The 21,462-nt window shown below is 34.6% G+C and overlaps 1 protein-coding gene across 1 annotated transcript in view; it reads left to right on the top strand.

The window, feature by feature from the left end:
• Positions 1–295: 295 nt before the first annotated feature.
• Positions 296–21,462, top strand: part of RhoGAP93B (MyTH4 and RhoGAP_KIAA1688 domain-containing protein RhoGAP93B) — a 104,573-nt gene continuing 83,406 nt past the window's right edge. Inside the window, exons 1-2 of the mRNA XM_073983324.1 lie at positions 296–1,081; positions 12,114–12,204. Of these exons, the coding sequence (XP_073839425.1) occupies positions 1,062–1,081; positions 12,114–12,204 (111 nt within the window). The 5' untranslated portion in view covers positions 296–1,061. The remainder of the gene's footprint in view (positions 1,082–12,113; positions 12,205–21,462) is intronic.

The raw sequence follows: 21,462 nt of genomic DNA, 5'->3' as shown, positions 1-21,462 counted from the left end.
TAGATATCTGCATGTTTCGAGAATATGTTTCATGCTGACCATTTCGCCACATTTTGGGCATCTGTTGTCAATATTCCTAATTTTTACTATTTTATTCGATATGATAAAGGAAAAATTTTTATCGTTGTAAAAACTTGTAGATTTTCGCAGGTTCTGGAACAGAGCCGTTACAAATGGGTAGAGAAATCGATATACGGTCATGAAAGGTCGATTATTCGATTTTCTCTATAACGTAAAGTCGACTAAAGTCCAACCAAAAAGTCGAACAAATCGAAAGTCGGTTTGCGTATCTCTTGTTCAATGCAGTTTGTATTTTTTTGTTGTTTTGTACTGTCGAAAGCGGACGATTTTCCGTCTGTGTGTAAAGAAAAATATTTTTCCGATTGAAAAAGAAAGAAAAACCACTGAAAACTAGTGCAAATTTGATGATTGTTTAGCAAAATATTGATAAAAGATTAATTAAAGAAATGCCTCCTGATTTTTGCGAAAGAATAAAATAAAGAAATGATGTTTGAAAATTGTCCAAAGGAAAAGGAAGGAAAAAATGTGTTTGTGTTCTTTGTGATTTTTAAGGGAGTGGAAAAATTGCATTTCTTTAAGTGAAAGAAAAAAAGAATCCATTGCGTAGAGTGTAGTAGCAGCAGATATTTGTGTATAAAATCCTAAATGGATAGTGTTTGTATGTGAGTGTTGTATGAAAGAAAAGCAAAAAGCAGCAGCAAAGGAGACGACCGACAGACAACAACGTCGGAAAAGGTGGAAAACAGAAAAAAGCAAAAACAACACAATAGTGTCCACATAAGGCAAAAGTGTGTGGGGTGTTTTTAGCTCTGCCTGTCTGTCTGCCAACTAAAGCTAGCAGCGCCAGCGAACAAACGAAACGCGAAGGAGCAGCAAGGAATTAAATAGCCAAACCTTAAAATAACGATTTACTACTGCACGAAATCTGTGGATAAACAAGTTCTGTTGTCTTGAAATTGCAGGGGAAAACCCAATAATTTATATTTTAAAACTAATAAGACTACAATTTTACATGGAATATACAAACTAACAACAATAAAATGAGCTCCAGTTGTGAAAGGTATGTATATCCAGGCTGGCTGGCTGGCCTGCATTTTCGCCTATACTAGACCAGCTATGATTTTGTGGTCCGGTCTGGGTGTGTGTTTTGCATTTGTTGAGTAAATTGGTTTCTTTAAGTCACAAACCAGGGCTAAGCTAACTGCCTTCAAACAATTGTTGTTGTGTTTTTTGTTGCTTTAATTAATAATTTGTTGTTTTGTGAAAAAAACTATGATGGTGGTTTAATGGTTGTCCGCTTGATTGTTTTAAAACAGCCTATAATTAATGAAAGGGGGTTTTTGTTTTGTTTAGTTTTAATTTAAAAAAATGAAGTATAAAAATTGGGTCATTCTTCGTGTAATGCAATAATTTGCAACTGTAAACTTATGCATTCACACTCATGGGGGACGGAGGACAGATTTTGCATAAACTTGCCAAATTATTTGTGTTATTGTGATTATTTGGCGTGTTTTGTTGAAAAATAAGCAAGAAAAACAAATATACTTCAATTTATGTTTGCCTTCTTAATATTCCTTTATCCTCCCCACACACAAGAAAAAACACCCACCCAAAACAACAATCTGCTCTCTTTTAAAATTCATTCAAGCTTTTCACTCTCTCCCACTGCCTGTCTGTCTGTCGGCAAATGTTGCATTTATTTTTTACAGAGGCGGTTGCTGTCGACGTCGCTGTCGACGTTGGTTTAACGGAGTTAATAAATGCAATTTTAATTGTTTGGAAGCGTTTTCCTGCTTTGACAGAATACTTCCTTGTTTTTCATACACACACAATATACTCTGAGAGAGTTTTTAGCTCACTGTGTGTGTTGGTTGCTCTTTCTCTCATTGCATCGATTTTCTAACATACCGAACAGATGAAATGTGTCACAATAATAAGGATTCTTGGTTATTGTGAATGATTTTGTTCCTTTTTAGGAATTGTAATGTTTTCTTAAAATATGTTAAAAAACTTATAGAAATGTTTTTGGACCATAATTAGCAACATTTTAAGACATAATTTGTGTTGTTGTGTGCCCAAAATTCCCATTTCGTGTTAATTTATTTATCTCTTAATGTTTTTATGTACATCAATCACAATAACATCATATGACAATTTCAAGTGGCACGAAACCTCGTTCTTGAACTTTTTTATGGAACAAAAATCAAATGAGCTGATGAATCTCATGTTACCTAGTTTAGTTTTGAGAAATCCATTTACAAATTGTCCTTGTACCTTAGGACTTTCCACAAGATTCGACAAGCCTTCAATAAGTGTGTGTTGCAGCATACATCAGTGAGTCCTTGCAATATTTACTGTTTCTAGTTTTTGAAATGTGACTAAAATGGTTCATATTCCGTAAATATTTTAGGAAAAATAAATGTTTAATAGTTTTGTACTTATAGTTTGTTTATATTATAGCTTTCTGCCAGGATAGCCTTCATAATGAGGATAAATTTGACGTATACGCAATGGTGTTGACATTTGAAACCCAGTGGCTTTATTAAACCCGGTTAAATGTGAACGTACTATTACATACATATAAACAAATGCGTGTAAAGTTATCGGGAAATTAACAGCTTTCAACAATATCTGCAATTTGAAAGAGTCCTTGCCATGGAAAGGTTTAATTTTCGATACCTATGTCTCAGACCGTACCCAACGTTGCTGCATGTTTTTCACTTTCATGGATTTGTATTCTTGCAAAACGTCCTATAGCCTCATTAAAACAATTTTGATATAAATAAATGTTTCATTTGCGGTTACAAAAAATTACATCAAGTCATTGATAACTTAAGCAACAAATGTTATTCTATATTTGTTTATTTTGTAATATGTACATATTTATTATTTTTCATATAATGTAATAAATATTTATAGAAAGTATACCTATTTATATCGCAAATTCCAAAAGGAAAGTAATATTTTTAATATGGATTTTATAACACATGCCACACATGCCTTCCATTTTTAACTTGAATTGTGGCTAGGGCTGGAACATATAAAGTGATTGGCATTGTCGCATGCATATGTCAGCAGCGGATGGCTCGAAATGTAAATGAAATAATAAAGGACTGCCAGAGCCATAACTGATATTTAATTAAATATTGAACATATATGTACACGTTTTGACCTATAAGCTAACGAGGGTATATACACTTTCATACGACCAAAATGGGCCTCATCAAAACAATGGTTTTAGATCCCAAGTATGTTTGGACGAAAACCATTTCATACAATTTCGAGTCGATTTTGCCATGTCCGCCCATTTAGCAGGTTGGAGCGCACGATAACTCTAGAGTGGATGAACTGTTTGGGCCTAAAATTTGGTCGTAATATTTTGCGAAAACTTAAATCAAGTTCTAACATGGGCCATATCGGTCCACTTCTTTGGGTACCTCCCCCACTATTGTTTAAAACTTTCCGCTAAAATGGTGCGCACGATAACTCTCAAAAGCAAAAATCGATTTGGTCCAAACTTTGCACATCGTAATATTTCTTCAGGACATAGATCAGCTTGGAATATGGAATATATCGGTCCACACCTTCGGGTACATCCCACACAAAAATTTCGGAAAACATGTGTATTTGCTGGTGGGAACGACAAATTTCGAACCGAATACTGCATTGCAAGCGGCAAGCAAAATGCGGACGCTTATCGTAATATTGCTGCGGACCTTACATAAAGTTCAAAGATGGTACTTATCGGTCCAATCCCTCCGGTACCTCCCTTCCCCACAGAAGTTCAAAATTATTCGCTAAAATGGTACGCGAGTAATGATAGTATTATCATTACGAATATAATAATTATATTTTTTCTTTTTATAATTTAATAATCTATTTTCTTAAAAAAGGTAAATAGCTAAATATCATTCCTTCTTCCCTTTATTTCCATTAATTCAATAATTATAAACAGATATAACACACATTTTATTATAAATGATTAATTTATAGATTTGTTCTCTTCATTATTATAATATCAATACTTTGTATAATTCTACTTATCGACATATTTGAATTTACAATTATTATTCATAATTTTCATTTCCTGTAAAACATATTTTTCATATTTTGTCACTTTTCAATTTCCTTCATATAAATAAGTTGTTCAATAAAATAATTTTAATTTGAATTTTGAAAAATATTGAATTCCAATAAAAGATTTAAATAACGATCAACAAACGGATTATCAATTGAACTTTATATGGATAAATAAGCGGTTTACATTACTCGCGCGACATCTCTTACACAGAGCGACTGATTTGGTCCATTTTGTGGATCTCGTAATATTTTGTTGAAACTTAGTTTAATTTCGAAAGTGGGCCATATCGGTCCACTCTTTATCCTTATTATGCTTTTCGTGGGCAAGTCCATGATTCCTGATATAATGTTGCAACATTTCTGAATTATACAGTGACCAACACAGATGATTGGTGGGCGTGATATCTATCGAAGATAACATCGACTTCACAATGGACAATGCGGTCCGTTCCTTCAGGTGCCCCTCCTCAACACTTTTCAACTTTAATTCAAATCCATATTTTTGTCCATAAGTTCTACGCCCAAAAAGGGCCACCTAATTTTTGGGAAAAAAGATTTTGTTTGTGTAGCCGGTGTTTGATCTGTCCATAGATGAAAATGGCGCTTCACACAGGCTGAGGGTGTATCTCTCCGACTGACACTTTTTTACTTGTTTACTATCGGATCAGTTCTTCTGATAACTTCTGCAAAAAATTTTAAAATTTTTCCAATTTAGTGAAGTTTAAGACCTACTCTGGTTAGGTTTACGGATCTGTGGTGTCACACTCATGGTGTTTCTCAAGCGGGAGATTTTTTGTGATTATCCTTAGCGTAGGTGTAGAAGTTATCTGACAAAAGTAGTAAATAAGAAGAAAAGAAAAAAGGGAGAAAAGGGTGCCCCCTCCTCAACAAATTGTCAACTTTAATTCAAATCCATATTTTGTCGAAAAGTTTATACGTCCAAAAAGGGCCACCTAATTTTTGGGAAAATGGATTTTGTTTGTGTAGCCGGTGTTTGATCTGTCCATAGATGAAAATGGCACTTCACTTGTTTAGTATCGGATCAGTTCTTCTGATAACTTCTGCAAAAAATTTTAAAATTTTTCCAATTTAGTGAAGTTTAAGACCGACTCTGGTTAGGCTTACGGATGTGTGACACCACCTAATGGAGTTTCTCAAGCAGGATATTGTACCTTTTGCCAGCTGAAATGATTGATCGGCATAATAAGTGTTCAATAGTTTCATTCCTCGTCTCCATATTCTCAGTATGCAGTAATTGCACCTTCGTTGTTTCTTTTGCAGGTCATCACACGAATATTTCATTGGCTGGTTTATCCTAATTTATCAGGGATTTTGTTCTTTGGTTTTTGATACGTTGCATTTTGGTTAGCCTTTTCGTTTCTCGCGATGTCACAGTGTCTTGGTATCCAACACAGTCTGTATGCATTTTTAAGATTCCTCAAGGCAAATATTCATACCAAGACGGCTTCAGATTTGATGGTTTTTAAAGCCGCTCGCTTGGCTTTCTACATAGTCGCCAGTTCCAAGATCTCAGCACAATCTTATTTGAGTAGGTTCGTCGGATGAGTTCTGGTCTGGTAAAGTTGAGTAGCTTTGGCAGGCAGGTCAAAAGGTGAAGTGTGCTGTGCGGTACCACCTACTTACTTACTTAGCTGGCCTTTTACAGAACATTTGTTCCATAAGCCGAACTAAGAAAAAATCTCCAATCCTCTCTGTTTGCTGCTGTATTTTCCCAATCTGGGATGTGTAGCTTTGTGATATCTCGTTTCACTTGTTCGCTCCAACGAAGCTTTGGCCTTCCAGATCTGCGAGAACCTCCATGCGGCCCGTATTTATACGCCTTTTTAGCGGGTTCATCATCACTCATTCTTATAACATGGCCTAGCCATCGCAATCGTTGTATCTCGATTCGTTCAACTATATTGATGTCATTGTATAGTTGATACAGCTCGATGTTCATACGACGCCGATATTCGCCGTCAACACAGATTGGCCCATAGATCTTTCGTAGAATTTTTCTCTCAAACACACAAAGCACTGCCTTATCTGCTTGAGCAAGTACCCATGCTTCGGAACCATACATTAGCACGGGTAGTATCAGTGTTTTGTACAGTGTTATTTTTGTTTGACGAGAGGTGGCTTTATTCCTAAACTGCTTACTCAGCCCAAAGTAGCATCTGTTAGCCAACACTATTCTTCTTCGTATTTCACAACTGATGTTATTTGTTGTGTTTATGGCGGTGCCGAGGTAGACGAAGTCCTTTACTACCTCAAAATTATAGGTACCAACATTCACAGATGGTGCGGTGTTTATGGACATATTACGCGTCGATACCATCAACTTGGTTTTTACGCCGTTTACTGCCAGACCAACTTTAGCAGATTCTCTTTCGACTTTTGCAAAGGTGTCAGTTACTTCCTTTACCGATCGACCCATGATGTCAATGTCGTCGGCATAAGCCAGTAACATGTGGCTGTTCGTGTATATTGTTCCATTTCTTTTGACCTTCGCGTCTCGTATGACCTTTTCCAGTAGGATGTTAAATAGATCACACGACAGGCCGTCTCCTTGTCTGAAACCTCTTTTGGTAGTAAACTCTTCGGAGAGGTTCTTTCCAATTTTAACTGAGGATCTCGTCTCAGTTAATGTCATTCTACAAAGTCGAATGAGCTTTGCAGGAATACCAAAATCAGACATGGCTTGGAACACCTTTGAACGTATAGGGCTGTCGAATGCTGCTTTATAATCGACGAAAAGATGGAAGGTGTCGATCTGCATTTCTTGGGTCTTTTCCAGGATTTGTCTCAAGGTAAATATCTGGTCAATGGTGGATTTGCCAGGTCTAAAGCCGCACTGATAGGGTCCAATAATTTCATTGACCATAGGCATTAGTCTCTCACACAATATGCCAGATACTATCTTATATGCAATAGGGAGCAGACTTATGCCCCTATAATTGGAGCACACAGTCTTATCACCCTTCTTGTGGACTGGACATAGGATGCTCACGTTCCAATCGTCGGGTACGCGTTCTTCCTGCCAGATGGTGCTAACTAGCTGATGCATACACCTTATCAGCGTGTCGCCTCCGGTTTTGAACAGCTCGGCTGGTAGGCCATCTGCTCCTGCCGCCTTATTATTCTTCAGCCGGTTTATTGCTGTCCTTACCTCATCTTGGCTGGGCGGTATACATTCAATACCATCATCTGGGATTGGATCTGTGGTATCTTCGCCGTCTTCACTGCTATCGGATACCAACAGTTTGGAAAAATGTTCTTTCCATATCCTGAGCACACTATCTGTATCAGTTACCAAATTACCTTGTTGATCTCTACAGGAGGATATTCCTGTACCAAAGCCATCAGTTTGATGCTTCACTCTTTGGTAGAATTTTCGGACTTCGTTCTGTCTCCTGTACATCTCCATTTGTTCACACTCCCTCTTTTCCATTTCTCTCTTTTTCCTGCGGAAAAGACGTTTCTCCTCTCTCCTTTTCTCCCGATACCTCTCTCGTGCGCTACGCGTTGCTACTGATTGTAAAGTAGCCCTATATGCCGCATTTTTTTCTTCAGTAGCAGCACGGCACTCCTGGTCATACCACGGATTCTTTGGTGGAGGTCTCTGGTATCCAAGTACTGATTTTGCGGCTGTTTGCATGGAGTGGGCAATATTTTGCCATTGTGCTGATATGTTATCGGGACGAGAAGCGCTATCATTAAGCAATTGGGTCAGTTGAGTGGAATATGCTGTGGCTATCTGTTGTGTTTGCAGCTTGGCGATGTCCAACTTTCGTGTTGTGTCTGTCCGTGCTTTATTTGCAACGTTTAGACGGGTACGTACCTTTGCTGCAACGAGGTAATGGTCCGAATCTATGTTTGCTCCTCGGAACGATCGTACATCCAACACGCTCGATGAATGTCTTCCATCTATCACAACGTGATCAATTTGATTTATTGTTCTTTGGTCTGGAGACAGCCAAGTGCCCTTATGAATATCGAGATGCTTAAATCTGGTACTGCTAACTACCATGTTTTTTGCCGCTGCGAAGTCTATCAGCCTCATTCCATTGTCTGATGTTTCACTATGTAGACTGAATTTCCCAACTGTTTGTCCAAAGATATTCTCCTTTCCAATTTTGGCATTAAAATCGCCTAGAACAATTTTAATGTCATGGGCAGGACAACGGTCATATGTTTCTTCTAAGCTCTCGTAGAATATATCTTTGGTCTGTTCGTCCTTGTCTTCGGTTGGGGCATGAGCGCAGATAAAGCTGATGTTGAAGAATTTTGCTTTAAATCGAATTGTAGCAAGTCTTTCATTCACTGGGGTGAAGCTGGAGACCAGATGTTTTAACCTCCGACCAACTACAAAACCGCAACCAAACTCATGCTTTGTGTCATGGCAGCTATAATACAGTGCGTCACCTTTAGGTGTTGTTGTGACATCTTTCCCAGTCCATCGTATTTCCTGTATGGCAGTAATATCGGCTTTGTACTTTCCAAGTACGTCTGCCAATGCGAAGACTGCACCTTCTCTATAAAGAGTGCGAACATTCCAGGTGCAGATTCGCAGATCATGGTCCTTAAAACGTTTGCGGGATTCGTCAACTTTAGAGGGGTTTGTTTTTCTTTTCTTTCGTTTTTTCATAGTAGGCTGTTTTTTTCTAGGGGAGGGTTACTAACCCGACGCCCAAACCCAAGTTTTTAACGTTCTTATGGGTGAACGCGCGGCACATGTTAGCTCACTACCTTTAACGGGTGTTACAGGCAGTTCCCCAGGTGACACCACGGGGAGGTCAGTGTCCACTTGAGATGAAAGAGGGACCAAGATAAATCCTGGGCTTTGCCATGTTAAAACCGGTCAGGACCGTTCCTTGGTATCTTCCATCCCCTACGTCACCACCTACTATGCAGATGTTTTTCCATTCTGTCATCATTCTTCCTATGTCATGAAGATAATTCCTAGGACGCCTTGGTTAGGGTTGGCGGTCCAATACACCATATATCGAGTAGAATGACTCCCAGACTATCCCCAAACCAGGTACTACTATGAAAACATGTTCTTATGCTGCCGTACGAGAAAAATCTTAATCTCTTCTATAAATGGTCTACTTGAGTCATGAGGAGACACTCTGATGCATAACCAGACCGCGATTACAAAGCTTTTGGATATAGTTGTGTATATTTGACTGGATAGTCACTTGTGTGAGGCTTCACAAAATCAAATTCTTATGTTGACGTACTTCCACTTTCCCCACGTAAATGATCTGCTGCAGTCATTTGGAGACACTCTGATGGGGTTGTAAGACCGGTGTTTTCACAGTACTCTTCTATTGCATTGCACTTTTATTAGCATAGCAACCGGCTACAAACTCATTGTTCCCACTTATCTGTTTGTGGCCGATAGGTGTAGCATGCACAGACTATTTTATTTACACATGCTTTCGAATGTGATCTTAAGGGTCTTGGTGGACGAAATTAAACAATGTGTTGGTAGATTTAAAAAGAAGCCGATAAGATCTATTAAAGTAAATAGGGATTGACAATTGTCGATGATCCGATCACAACTTAATACTTAACGATCTCTACGTCATCTGCAAGTGTTTGAATACAGGAAATTTAGAGGTTACACAGTTCCACCGATAATATTGTTCTTAGGGGAATTTTCCGTTTTACTCTATGCAGCATTTACTTCTTTTTTATGAATTCCAAGTACGACTGGCGTCCAAACATATATACAATTTAGACTGGAGTGTGATGTGCTTGATGTCAATGTAAAGTGGATGATGTAATCAAAGCATTGTTCTATGGACATTCTTGCCTGTCTCCAGTAGCGGGACCAATCTGTTTTTTTTTTCCAGACTTCGGAACGACAAGTTGATTACACTGTTCAACACGAAAATTACTAACCATATTCTGACACCGCAGCGTGATAGAAGACCAAAAAAGAGAGGAAACGTGTCTCGCCGTTTTTTCTTATCTCATCAACTTTCGCGGTTATAGGCCTCCAAAGGTTTGAGGCTTTGATGTAAAAAGGGTAATTTAGTCAGGACTATATCTTCCAAACCGATAGGAAATTTGAACTTATTTCAGAGGCAAAGTTGTAGCTCTTGTCTTAAAGAACAAAAATTGTGAACACATATAATCCATCAAACTTCATCTGCAAGGTCAAAATGGCCAAGGTCAAATTTCTTTTAAAATTTTTTCTCGGGTTTTGGTCCACAGCTATCAAATTTGAAGCAAACAAGCAACTACAAAAATGTACCTTTTCCTTTTTTAGACTTCGGAAAGGATGAAAGGTTGAAAGGTTCGTCCTGTCATACTTTGTAGCTGCTCAACACATTTTTCCGTTTCCCAGAGTTCAAGAATGTCGTTATTGTTGCCCACAGGTTATTGTTACAGCTCAAATGTTGCAAAACTTTTGATGATATACCCTTCGTTTATGGTTGCGGACCAAAACGTGAAGTCAAAAGTGTCTGTTTCCCGACTATGGTCTTACTTTTGAATCTTTAAAAATCCAAAAAATGCAGCAGAATGAATCCCCGCAAAATACGTTCTTTAACCCGAACACCGGAAGGGTTGGCCATTTCTGAAGCTCTGACTGGGTAATTCTCTTAAATTTGGTCCGTTGAATTTTAGATAGGTTGATGAAAGTGTGGGATGTAGAGATGATGGCCGTCTACTGAGGGAGATGATAATAGCAAGGACTTAACTTTGATTAAGTGCAGGGTTGCCAAGTAACGTGATTTGTCAGTCAAAATTACACAATAATTGACCGGCGATCAATAATTCTAGTGTGGAAGTTCTCATCTACCAGCTTTATTCCCCATCTTCGCTATTCAGGGTGCATTGACAAAGGCGTCACGCGCAATATAGTTGCCCAGATCCTGACGAATATTTACTTCCTGCTGGAGTACAGCAATTTGGGGACCGGATATGTGTACTACTCGAATTACAAGGAAGTTAAATTATCAGGGGTTAGAATAGCGTTAGGTGCTTTCTTTTCCTTTCATTTTACACTTAGACAATTCGGAGTTGATCTAGCTTGTTCCGTCTGTCTGTCTGGCTGATGCGAACGATTACTCTTGATCGGATCAAGCGATTGTACGTCCTAATATTTTGTCCAAACTCAGAAAAAAAATTCGAAAATGTTCATAGTGACCCATTCTTCCGGGTATTCCGGGTACCTCCCCCACAACATTTAAAAATCTACGCTAAAATGTTGTATAAGGACATGCCCGAATCGTTTTGAATATTGCAACAGGTTGTCCTCGCGGCCCCTCACGGCTCAGGTTTAGGAATTTGGCAGTGCAATTGAAAAGGTGTTGGATGTTTTTCATGCTGTCGTCAGTCCTTGGACTATATAGGCTGCACTATCCAGAACATAGCGATAGATGGGGAATGTACTCCGAGGACGCTACTCACACGATATTTGTTTCCGGTATCACCGAGTGACTCTCAACATTATTAGATCCGGTTCAAAGATGGACTATGTCGCTCCATTCCTCCTCCGCGAAGGTTAGATCCTTTTGATTTTTAAACCAGTCTGAGGTCACTTCTCGGATCATGTGGATTTTTACTGCGTATTCATTTTATAATTTGTTAGGTGGAGCCAATTCTTCCTGAGATATAGACCTCATAAATACCTTAATATTTAGGACAACACCTAATATATTTCCCATAAGTCTAAGGAGGTTTCGTACGCGTAGCCGAGCAAGGCTAGTACTGCCAAGGAAAGTCAACAGAATGGGCATATTATCCTAATTAATTTGGTTTCTGTGCGAAATTGTGTCTAATGACCGCGGTCTGAACGGCCATAACGCCCAAAATTATTTTTGGGTCTTATGATCGTCTTCTTTATATCGAACGAATTGCATCTAATCAAATTTTAATCGTTACTAAATTTATTGTTTTTCTTTTTTAGATATTAAAATTAATTTTTAAATATTTTTAATAGTAAATTTAGAATAAACATTCACCCATTCCTCTTTTCTTTCTCTTTCTAATTACAGGATAGAATGGGTGGAAATTATCGAACCCCGGACCAAAGAGCATATGTATGCCAATTTAACCACCGGTGAATGTGTTTGGGATCCACCTGAAGTAAGTGTTTGTATTTTTTTTATTGTTTTTCTTTTATACCTCCGTATATTGTTTACATTGTCTCAACGCATGTTTTCCTTTTGCACTCAAAGAAAGTGGAAAATGGAAAATTGTGTGTGTGTAAACAATTTTAAGAAATATTATCTCTACGTACTCGTACACGCATATACAAATCATTCAACACTCTGAACATAACTCCAAAATAAGTGTTGTAAACAATTCAATATTGAATGACTCTTATCTGTTCGTCTGTCTACCTTTGTATTGAAACAGGGAGATAGATCTTAATCTAAATCTCCTTGTTTAATAGATGCAACAACTAAGTAGATACATATTTGGAAAATGAAAATACATAAATGTGTAAATGCTGAAGAAAGATAAATGACAAGAAATATCCAACTGATATTGAACTAATTTTCCGTTTTCTAAAAGGAATAGATTTTTTAAAAAAAAAGTTTATGGGTTTTTTTATTTTTCGTATTACCAAAAAGAATATTGGGATGGCTTGATGCCTCACGATATATCAAAAGCAACAAATTCAGGATTTTGCATTATTTAAATTTTTGGATCGGTTACAATTTTTTAAGATGTAATATTTTGTGCCCAGTTATTCTTTGTTATGTACAGAGAGCTTTCAGCAAGTTGTTTCTATACTTTGTAGTTGGATGTAATAACAACAACAACAATATTGACTGATTCTCGAGAATGGGAAATGCAAAACAAAAGCAACAATAGAATATTATAAAAATTTTATTATAGTCGGTGTTAATTAACTGTACTTTTGACTTAAATTTGTCTTTTGGAGCATGGCTGTGTAATTTTAGAAAGAATTTGCATTTGTTATCCTAACAGGGTTGCCACTTTCTACCACTTTTCCCAGGGTGTGGGGAAATATCAAAATACCCTCAAATTAAACATTTTTACCTCATATAAAAATTAAAATTTTAAAATGTTCATTCAGAAAGTGGACTAAAATCAACCATTCTTATGTTTGCCGTGTAATAAAAACGTTAAACAACCGAATATTGGTAAACACAATACATCCTGTTGTAAACCCCTTGAGGCCATCTGCACATTGTGGCTAAAAACGTCGGGGAAACTTTATAAATAATGCGAATAGGAACTTCCAAGAATTAGTTGGGGCTCTTGTTTCCGATATATGGCCTAGAGTACTTCGCAAAAGAAGTTTTGAAAACGATTTGAAAAGCTACACAGCCACCAACTCAAACTACACAACGGTCAAGAACCCATTGTTTCAACCAATAATGGGTAAAATGTCATTATATGGCTAAATAATTCAAGTTTTTTATATTTTTTTGTTATTAAATCTTATATTAAAGTATAATTTATTAAAAATTAAATAAAAAATCATATTGTGTCGTTTAAACCATATAAAATATTGCATTTTCTACCAGTGTTTCCCAAATTGTCTTTCTTTTGGGTATGACAATGGTTTCTTGGCCAGTGTATAACTTTTCAAATTGTTTTCAAAACTTCTTCTGCGAAGCACACTGGCGCATATATCGGAAGTAAGAGCCCCAACTAATTCTTGGAAGTTCATATTCGCATTATTTTTGAAGTTTCCTTAAGCCACAATGTGCCGATGGCCTCAAGGGGTTTACAACAGGATGTATTGTGTTTACCAATATTCGGTTGTTTAACGTTTTTATTACACGGCAAACATAAGAATGGTTGATTTGAATCCACTTTCTAAATGAACATTTAAAAATTTTAATTCTTATATGATATATTTTGAGGGTATTTGAGGGTATTTTGATATTTCCCCATACCATGGGAAAAGTGATAGAAAGTGGCAACCCTGTTAGGATAACAAATGCAAATTCTTTCTAAAATTACACAGCCATGCTCCAAAAGACAAATTTACGTCAAAAGTACAGTTAATTTACACCGGCTACAATAAAATTTTTATAATATTCTATTGTTGCTTTTGTTTTGCATTTCCCATTCTCGAGGATCAGTCAATATTGTTGTTTTTGTTATCCTATCCAACTACAAAGTACAGAAACAACTTGTTTAAAGCCTTCTGTACATAACAAAGAACAACTGGGCACAAAATATTACATTTTAAAAAATTGTAACCGATCCAAAAATTGAAATAATGCAAAACCCAGAATTTGTTGCTTTTGATATGCGCAACACTGTATGTTTTATATTTGACTGCAATCCAAAAACTAATTTTTACCGTCCCCTGAAAATATTTGTTAAAAATATTTTTTTAGTAAATTCGCGTGCCTTAAAAATATTTTTTTAAAAAATGCGCGTACTATAAAAAAATATTCTTTAAAATAACCCCGAGCCTTAAAAATATTCTTTAAAGCATCCAAGAGTCTTAAAAACATTCTTTAAAATATCCACGAGCTTTAAAAATATTCTTTAAAATATATCCGAGCCTCAAAAATATTATTTTAAAAATACAGGAGCCTTAAATTTTTTTTTAAAAAATCCAGGAGCCTCAACAACACCCTTTAAAAAATCCACGATCCTCAAAAAATATTCTTTAAAAATCCACTAACCTCAAAAATATTCTTTAAAAATCTACGAGCCTCAAAAATATTCATTAAAAAATCGATGAGTCTTAAAAATATTCTTTAAAAAATCAAGGAGCTTCAACAATACTCTTAAAAAATCCACGAGCGTCAAAAATATTCTTTAAAAAATCCACGTTATTCGAAAAAATATTCTTTAAAAAATCAAGGAGCTTCAGCAATACTCTTTAAAAAATCCACGAGCCTCAAAAATATTCTTTAAAAATATCCACGTAATTCGAAAAAATATTCTTTAAAAATATCCACGTCATTCGAAAAAATATTCTTTAAAAATATCCACGTCATTCGAAAAAATATTCTTTAAAAAAATCCACGAGGCTCAAAAATATTCTATAAAAAAATCTACGTTATCCAAAAAAATTTTCTTTAAAAAATCTACGTTATTCGAAAAAATATTCTTTAAAAAATCTACGTTATTCGAAAAAATATTCTTAAAAAATCCACTTTATTCGAAAAAATATTCTTAAAAAATTCCACGTTATTGGAAAAAATATTCTTAAAAAATCCACGTTATTCGAAAAAATATTCTTTAACAAATCAAGGAGCTTCAACTCTACTCTTTAAAAACTCCACGGGCCTCAAAAGTATTCTTTAAAAAAATGCACGTTATTCGAAAAAATATTCTTTAAAAAATCCACGCTATTCGAAAAAATATTCTTTAAAAAAATCCACGTTATTCGAAAAAATATTCTTTAAAAAATCCAGGAGCCTCAAAAATATTCTTTAAATATTCATTAAAAAATCGATGAGTCTTAAAAATATTCTTTAAAAAATCAAGGAGCTTCAACAATACTCTTAAAAAATCCACGAGCGTCAAAAATATTCTTTAAAAAAATCCACGTTATTCGAAAAAATATTCTTTAAAAAATCAAGGAGCTTCCGCAATACTCTTTAAAAAATCCACGAGCCTCAAAAATATTCTTTAAAAATATCCACGTAATTCGAAAAAATATTCTTTAAAAATATCCACGTCATTCGAAAAAATATTCTTTAAAAATATCCTCGTCATTCGAAAAAATATTCTTTAAAAAATCCACGAGGCTCAAAAATATTCTATAAAAAAATCTACGTTATCCAAAAAAATTTTCTTTAAAAAATCTACGTTATTCGAAAAAATATTCTTTAACAAATCTACGTTATTCGAAAAAATATTCTTAAAAAATCCACTTTATTCGAAAAAATATTCTTAAAAAAGTCCACGTTATTGGAAAAAATATTCTTAAAAAATCCACGTTATTCGAAAAAATATTCTTTAACAAATCAAGGAGCTTCAACTCTACTCTTTAAAAACTCCACGGGCCTCAAAAGTATTCTTTAAAAAAAATGCACGTTATTCGAAAAAATATTCTTTAAAAAATCCACGCTATTCGAAAAAATATTCTTTAAAAAAATCCACGTTATTCGAAAAAATATTCTTTAAAAAATCCAGGAGCCTCAAAAATATTCTTTAAAAAATTCACGAGCCTCAAAAATATTCATTAAAAAATCGATGAGTCTTAAAATATTCTTTAAAAAACCAAGGAGCTTCAACAATACTCTTAAAAAATCCACGAGCGTCAAAAATATTCTTTAAAAAAATCCACGTTATTCGAAAAAATATTCTTTAAAAAATCAAGGAGCTTCAGCAATACTCTTTAAAAAATCCACGAGCCTCAAAAATATTCTTTAAAAATATCCACGTCATTCGAAAAAATATTCTTTAAAAATATCCACGTCATTCGAAAAAATATTCTTTAAAAAATCCACGAGCCTCAAAAATATTCTATAAAAAAATCTACGTTATCAAAAAAAATTTTCTTTAAAAAATCTACGTTATTCGAAAAAATATTCTTTAAAAAATCCACGCTATTCGAAAAAATATTCTTTAAAAAAATCCACGTTATTCGAAAAAATATTCTTTAAAAAATCCACGCTATTCGTAAAAATATTCTTTAAAAAAATCCACGTTATTCGAAAAAATATTCTTTAAAAAATCCAGGAGCCTCAAAAATATTCTTTAAAAAATCCACGTTATTCGAAAAAATATTCTTTAAAAAATCCACGAGCCTCAAAATATTCTTAACATATCCACGAGCCTCAAAAATATTCTTTAAAAAATCAAAAATATTCGCTAAAAAATCCACGAGGACCAAAAATATTCTTTAAAAAAATCCATGAGGACCAAACATATTCGTTAAAAAACCACGTTGTTCAGAAAAAATATTCTTTAAAAACCCACGAGGCCCAACTATATTCTTTAAAAATCCCACGAGGCCCAAATATATTCTTTAAAAAATCCATGAGATCCAAAAATATTCTTTAAAAAATCCCCGAAGTCAAAATATATTCTTTGAAAATTCCACGCTGTCCAAACATAAAATATTCTTTAAAAAATCCAAGAGGTCCAAAAATATTCTTTGAACAATCTACGAGGTCCAAATATATTGTTTAAAAAATCTACGAGACTCAAATATATTTTTTAAAAAAACCACGAGGCACAAAATTATTCTTTAAAAATGCCACCAGGCCCAAATATCTTCTTTAAAAAATCCACGAGGCAAAAAAATATTCTTTAAAAAATTCACGAGGCACAAAAAGATACTTTAAAAAACCACGAGGCCCAAACATATTCCTTAAATAATCCACAGACTCGAAAACAATCAACGAGGCCAAATATATTCTTTAAAAAATCCAAGAGGCCCAAATATAATCTTTAAAAAATTCTCGAGGCCCAAATATAATCTTTAAAAAATCCACGAGGCCCAAATATATTCTTTAAAAAATCCACACGGCCCAAATATAATCTTTAAAAAAATCAACGAGGCCCAAATATATTCTTTAAAAAATCCAAGAAGCCCAAATATATTCTTTAAAAAATCCAAGAAGCCCAAATATATTCTTTAAAAAATCCAAAAGGCCCAAATATATTCTTTAAAAAATCCAAGAGGCCCAAATATATTCTTTAAAAAACACATGAGGCCCAAATATATACTTTAAAAAATCCACGAGGCCCAACTATATTCTTTAAATAAAAAATCCAAGAGGCCCAAATATATTCTTTAAAAAACACATGAGGTCCAAATATGTACTTTAAAAAATCCACGAGGTCCGAATATATATTTTTAAAAAATCCACGAGGCCCAAATGTATTATTTAAAAAATCCAAATATGTACTTTAAAAAATCCACGAGGCCCAAATGTATTATTTAAAAAATCCAAATATGTACTTTAAAAAATCCACGAGGTCCAAATATATTATTTAAAAAATCCAAATATGTACTTTAAAAAATCCAAGAGGTCCAAATATATTTTTTTAAAAATCCACGAGGTCCAAATATATTTTTTTAAAAATCCACGAGGTCCAAATATATTTTTTAAAAATCCACGAGGCCCAAATATATTATTTAAAAAATCCAAATATGTACTTTAAAAAATCCACGAGGTCCAAATATATTTTCTTAAAAAATCCACGAGGCCCAAATATATTATTTAAAAAATCCACGAGCCTGAAAAATATTCTTTACAAATCCGTAAGCCTCAAAAATATTCTGTAAAAAATCCACGAGCCTCAAAAATATTCTTTAAAAAATCCACGAGCCTCAAAAATATTCTGTAAAAAATCCACGAGCCTCAAAAATGTTCTTTAAAAAATCTACAAGCATCGTAATGGTCCTGAAAACTCCACGAGCCTCAAAATAGTCTTTAAAAAATCCACGAGCCTCAAAAATGTTCTTCAAAAAATCCATGAGTCTCAAAAATATCCTTAAAAAATCCACGACCCCCTTTTTGTCCCTCATGGTCTTTTTTTATTTTAATTGCTTATCAATGTAATATCTCAATCTTGTCCTCCAAAATTTCAAAAATTGCGGTTTTCAAAGAAAAAAAAAAAATATATTTCTTCTCTGAAGGTTAAATGTTATTATACAAAAATTATTGAATTACACAATGCTCTTCTTTCTTATCGTATTTCGTAAATGTTTGTTGATGCTGACAACAACAAAACATTACTATTTGTAATGCCAATTACAGCGAAAAACGAAAAACATGTGTGACGAAGTCTTTTATTCAAATGGCGAAGCTACATGTGTTCTTTCCATCCATTTATGTAAAGTGCGAAAAATTGTTTAAACAATTTACACAAATTGACAATAAAAAACGTCAAGAAGAAGATGAAAAGAAACTCATTTTGTATGCCTCGAACGATCGTCATTGTCATTCGCAATTGTTGCCAATTGTGCTAAATATAGACGTCATAATTACAGCAAATTCACATTTATGGATATGTGAGAATGATAATTGAAGGGAGATAGAGGTGGAGAGGGGAAAAAGGGACAAGAGGGAGTCTATTCATCTTAAAGACATAGGAACTGATATGTGATACCCTAGCCACAACCACCACCACCCACCACGTTGTAGGTGTAAATTAAATATTTATTAACGTCTTACCGCAAGAGTTTTGTTTTAATATTTAATTAACAAAGTGGCACTGTGTCTTAACTACTGACTGGCACTTCACAGTGATATGGGAGATAAACCACTACTACCCACCCACCCATCCACTGACTCTCTGTTCCCAAAGTAATTATGACAACTTAAATGACAACATAAGATTTAAAAACAGCAACAGCAAAGCACTAAAGAGGAAGATGAACGGAAGGTGATAATCTGGTTCCATAAAAGTTTAACTCCAGCAACAAACTACATGAGAACTTGTTATAAACTATAAAGAGCAGTGGTGAGCAAACTCGCGAGAGAGGGAGAACTAATATAGAATTTTTCTTCATGTTTTTTGACTTATTTCAACACAACTTAAAGACATTAATAATCCATAATGATTAAAAAAAATTGCATAAACGTCGATTTATTGATAGTTTGAAAAACAAAGAGAAATTGACATCAACATTAAAGTTGCCTAATGCTTATGACTGAATAAGAGATAACTTATGAAAATGTATTCATGTCTCTTCTCTCAGACCCACCAATCCGACTTTTTCAAGATAAAACGTCGTGCCTATCTACGGCAAATGTGTTCTTCTTTGGCACGGCGGTGCCGAAGTTTTTCAGCAATTTACACACATACGACCCGAATGCATAGAAAAAGAGTAAGAAAGAGGGATAATGTTTTGATTTGTTTTAGTTTTGTAGCGTGCGTGCATAAAGACACACTAACACACAGTCATAAGTTGCCAATAGTTTGAATACATTTACATTTTGGTATGTTTTCTTCATGGTCATGATCTACGGGAGTCAATAAAACACTCCAATTAGTAACAGACAGGCAGTTGCCACTCTCCTTGCATTAACGAAGTGCAACACTGCAAATATTTTCTCATATGTTTTTTTACATTCTCCACACTCAACAGGAGTATGAGAAGTACCAATCCTAGTCGCCAGTCACTCCCTACTTCTACTTTAAATGTCATAAACATTATGCTGACATGCACTTCTTTATGTCAATAGCCAATATAAACAATAACAAGATCGACAACAACAACAAAAGGAATTGCCGAAAAGTTATGAACAATAATGAGAAGTCATTACAATCGTTTATTTTAGATAAGAAAAAAAAAAACCAAAAAATAAAATGTAAATCAAATCATCTCTCTCTCTCTCTCTATCTCTCTTCAGATCTCTGAACATCTGAACTCCAAAACAATTAATGACAAGAATCTCTTGGCTTATCTATATTTAGAAAACGAACGAAAAGTAGATGAAGGGGGGAAAAAAATAGAATGCCGACAACGACAGATGTCACTGTCATTGGAGTATTTACACATGTTTACATTAAAACGCAAAATGGAGGTATTCACACAATGAGTGAATGGTGTTTATATTTAAATTTAAGAATGAACGTTTTCACACGATAAGGTTTGACTGCTCAAAAACGTGGTTTCCGTTTTGACTCTCATTCGTAATTTTCACATCTAGTGTTGCGTTTTTGAAGTCATTTTATACAAGCGTACTTTTTGAACAAAAAGAAGTACGGTTTTACATAAAAGTACCAAAAAGGTTTATGTGTGTATTGTATTTGAAAATTAAAAAAGTAATTCTTGTGAATCCCATAAAATTGGGTAAAATGTATGCGTTGTTAAAATTGTTGCCTGTTGCGCGCATGACATGTAAAAAATAATGTAATAATTCTTACCACCTGAAGGTAAGATGATACCTGCGTTACCAGCGTAAATTTTTCAAGATTTTTATGAAATGGGGAAATACCTTTGTTATTAACAGGTACATAGAAGTCATGTTTTGAAGAACACCTTTATTTGTAAAAAATATGATGAAACAGGTAGATAATATCTTACATGCTAGTGTTGTATGTATGGTACTTTATGTACGTTTTCGTTCACTTACTTCCACATTTTGTTTCAACACTGACACAATTTACGAATGAGAACCAAAACGGACAACGCATTTTTGAGCAGGCAAACCTTATCGTGTGAAAACGTTCAATCTCTTTATTAGAATTAGCGTAAAATTCACTACAACTGTGTGACTAATGGGACTGGGAAATAGAAATTGTGAGCACATTTTATAAGGGGTTTCTCTAAGAAGACCAGTAGGTCATCTTAAATGAGACCAGATGGTATTTTCATAGAAGGTCATAAAGACTTCTGATAAAAGACCACAATGTCTTCTCATCGAAGACCAAAAAGTATTCTCATAAAAGAGTGAAAGGTCTTATCAATGAAGACTACATGGTCATATCGTT

The sequence above is a fragment of the Musca autumnalis genome, unplaced genomic scaffold (genome assembly GCF_047663935.1).
Source record: "Musca autumnalis isolate F117 unplaced genomic scaffold, ASM4766393v1 scaffold_1, whole genome shotgun sequence".
Lineage (NCBI taxonomy): Eukaryota > Metazoa > Arthropoda > Insecta > Diptera > Muscidae > Musca > Musca autumnalis.
This window is presented reverse-complemented; position numbering and strand designations above follow the sequence as displayed.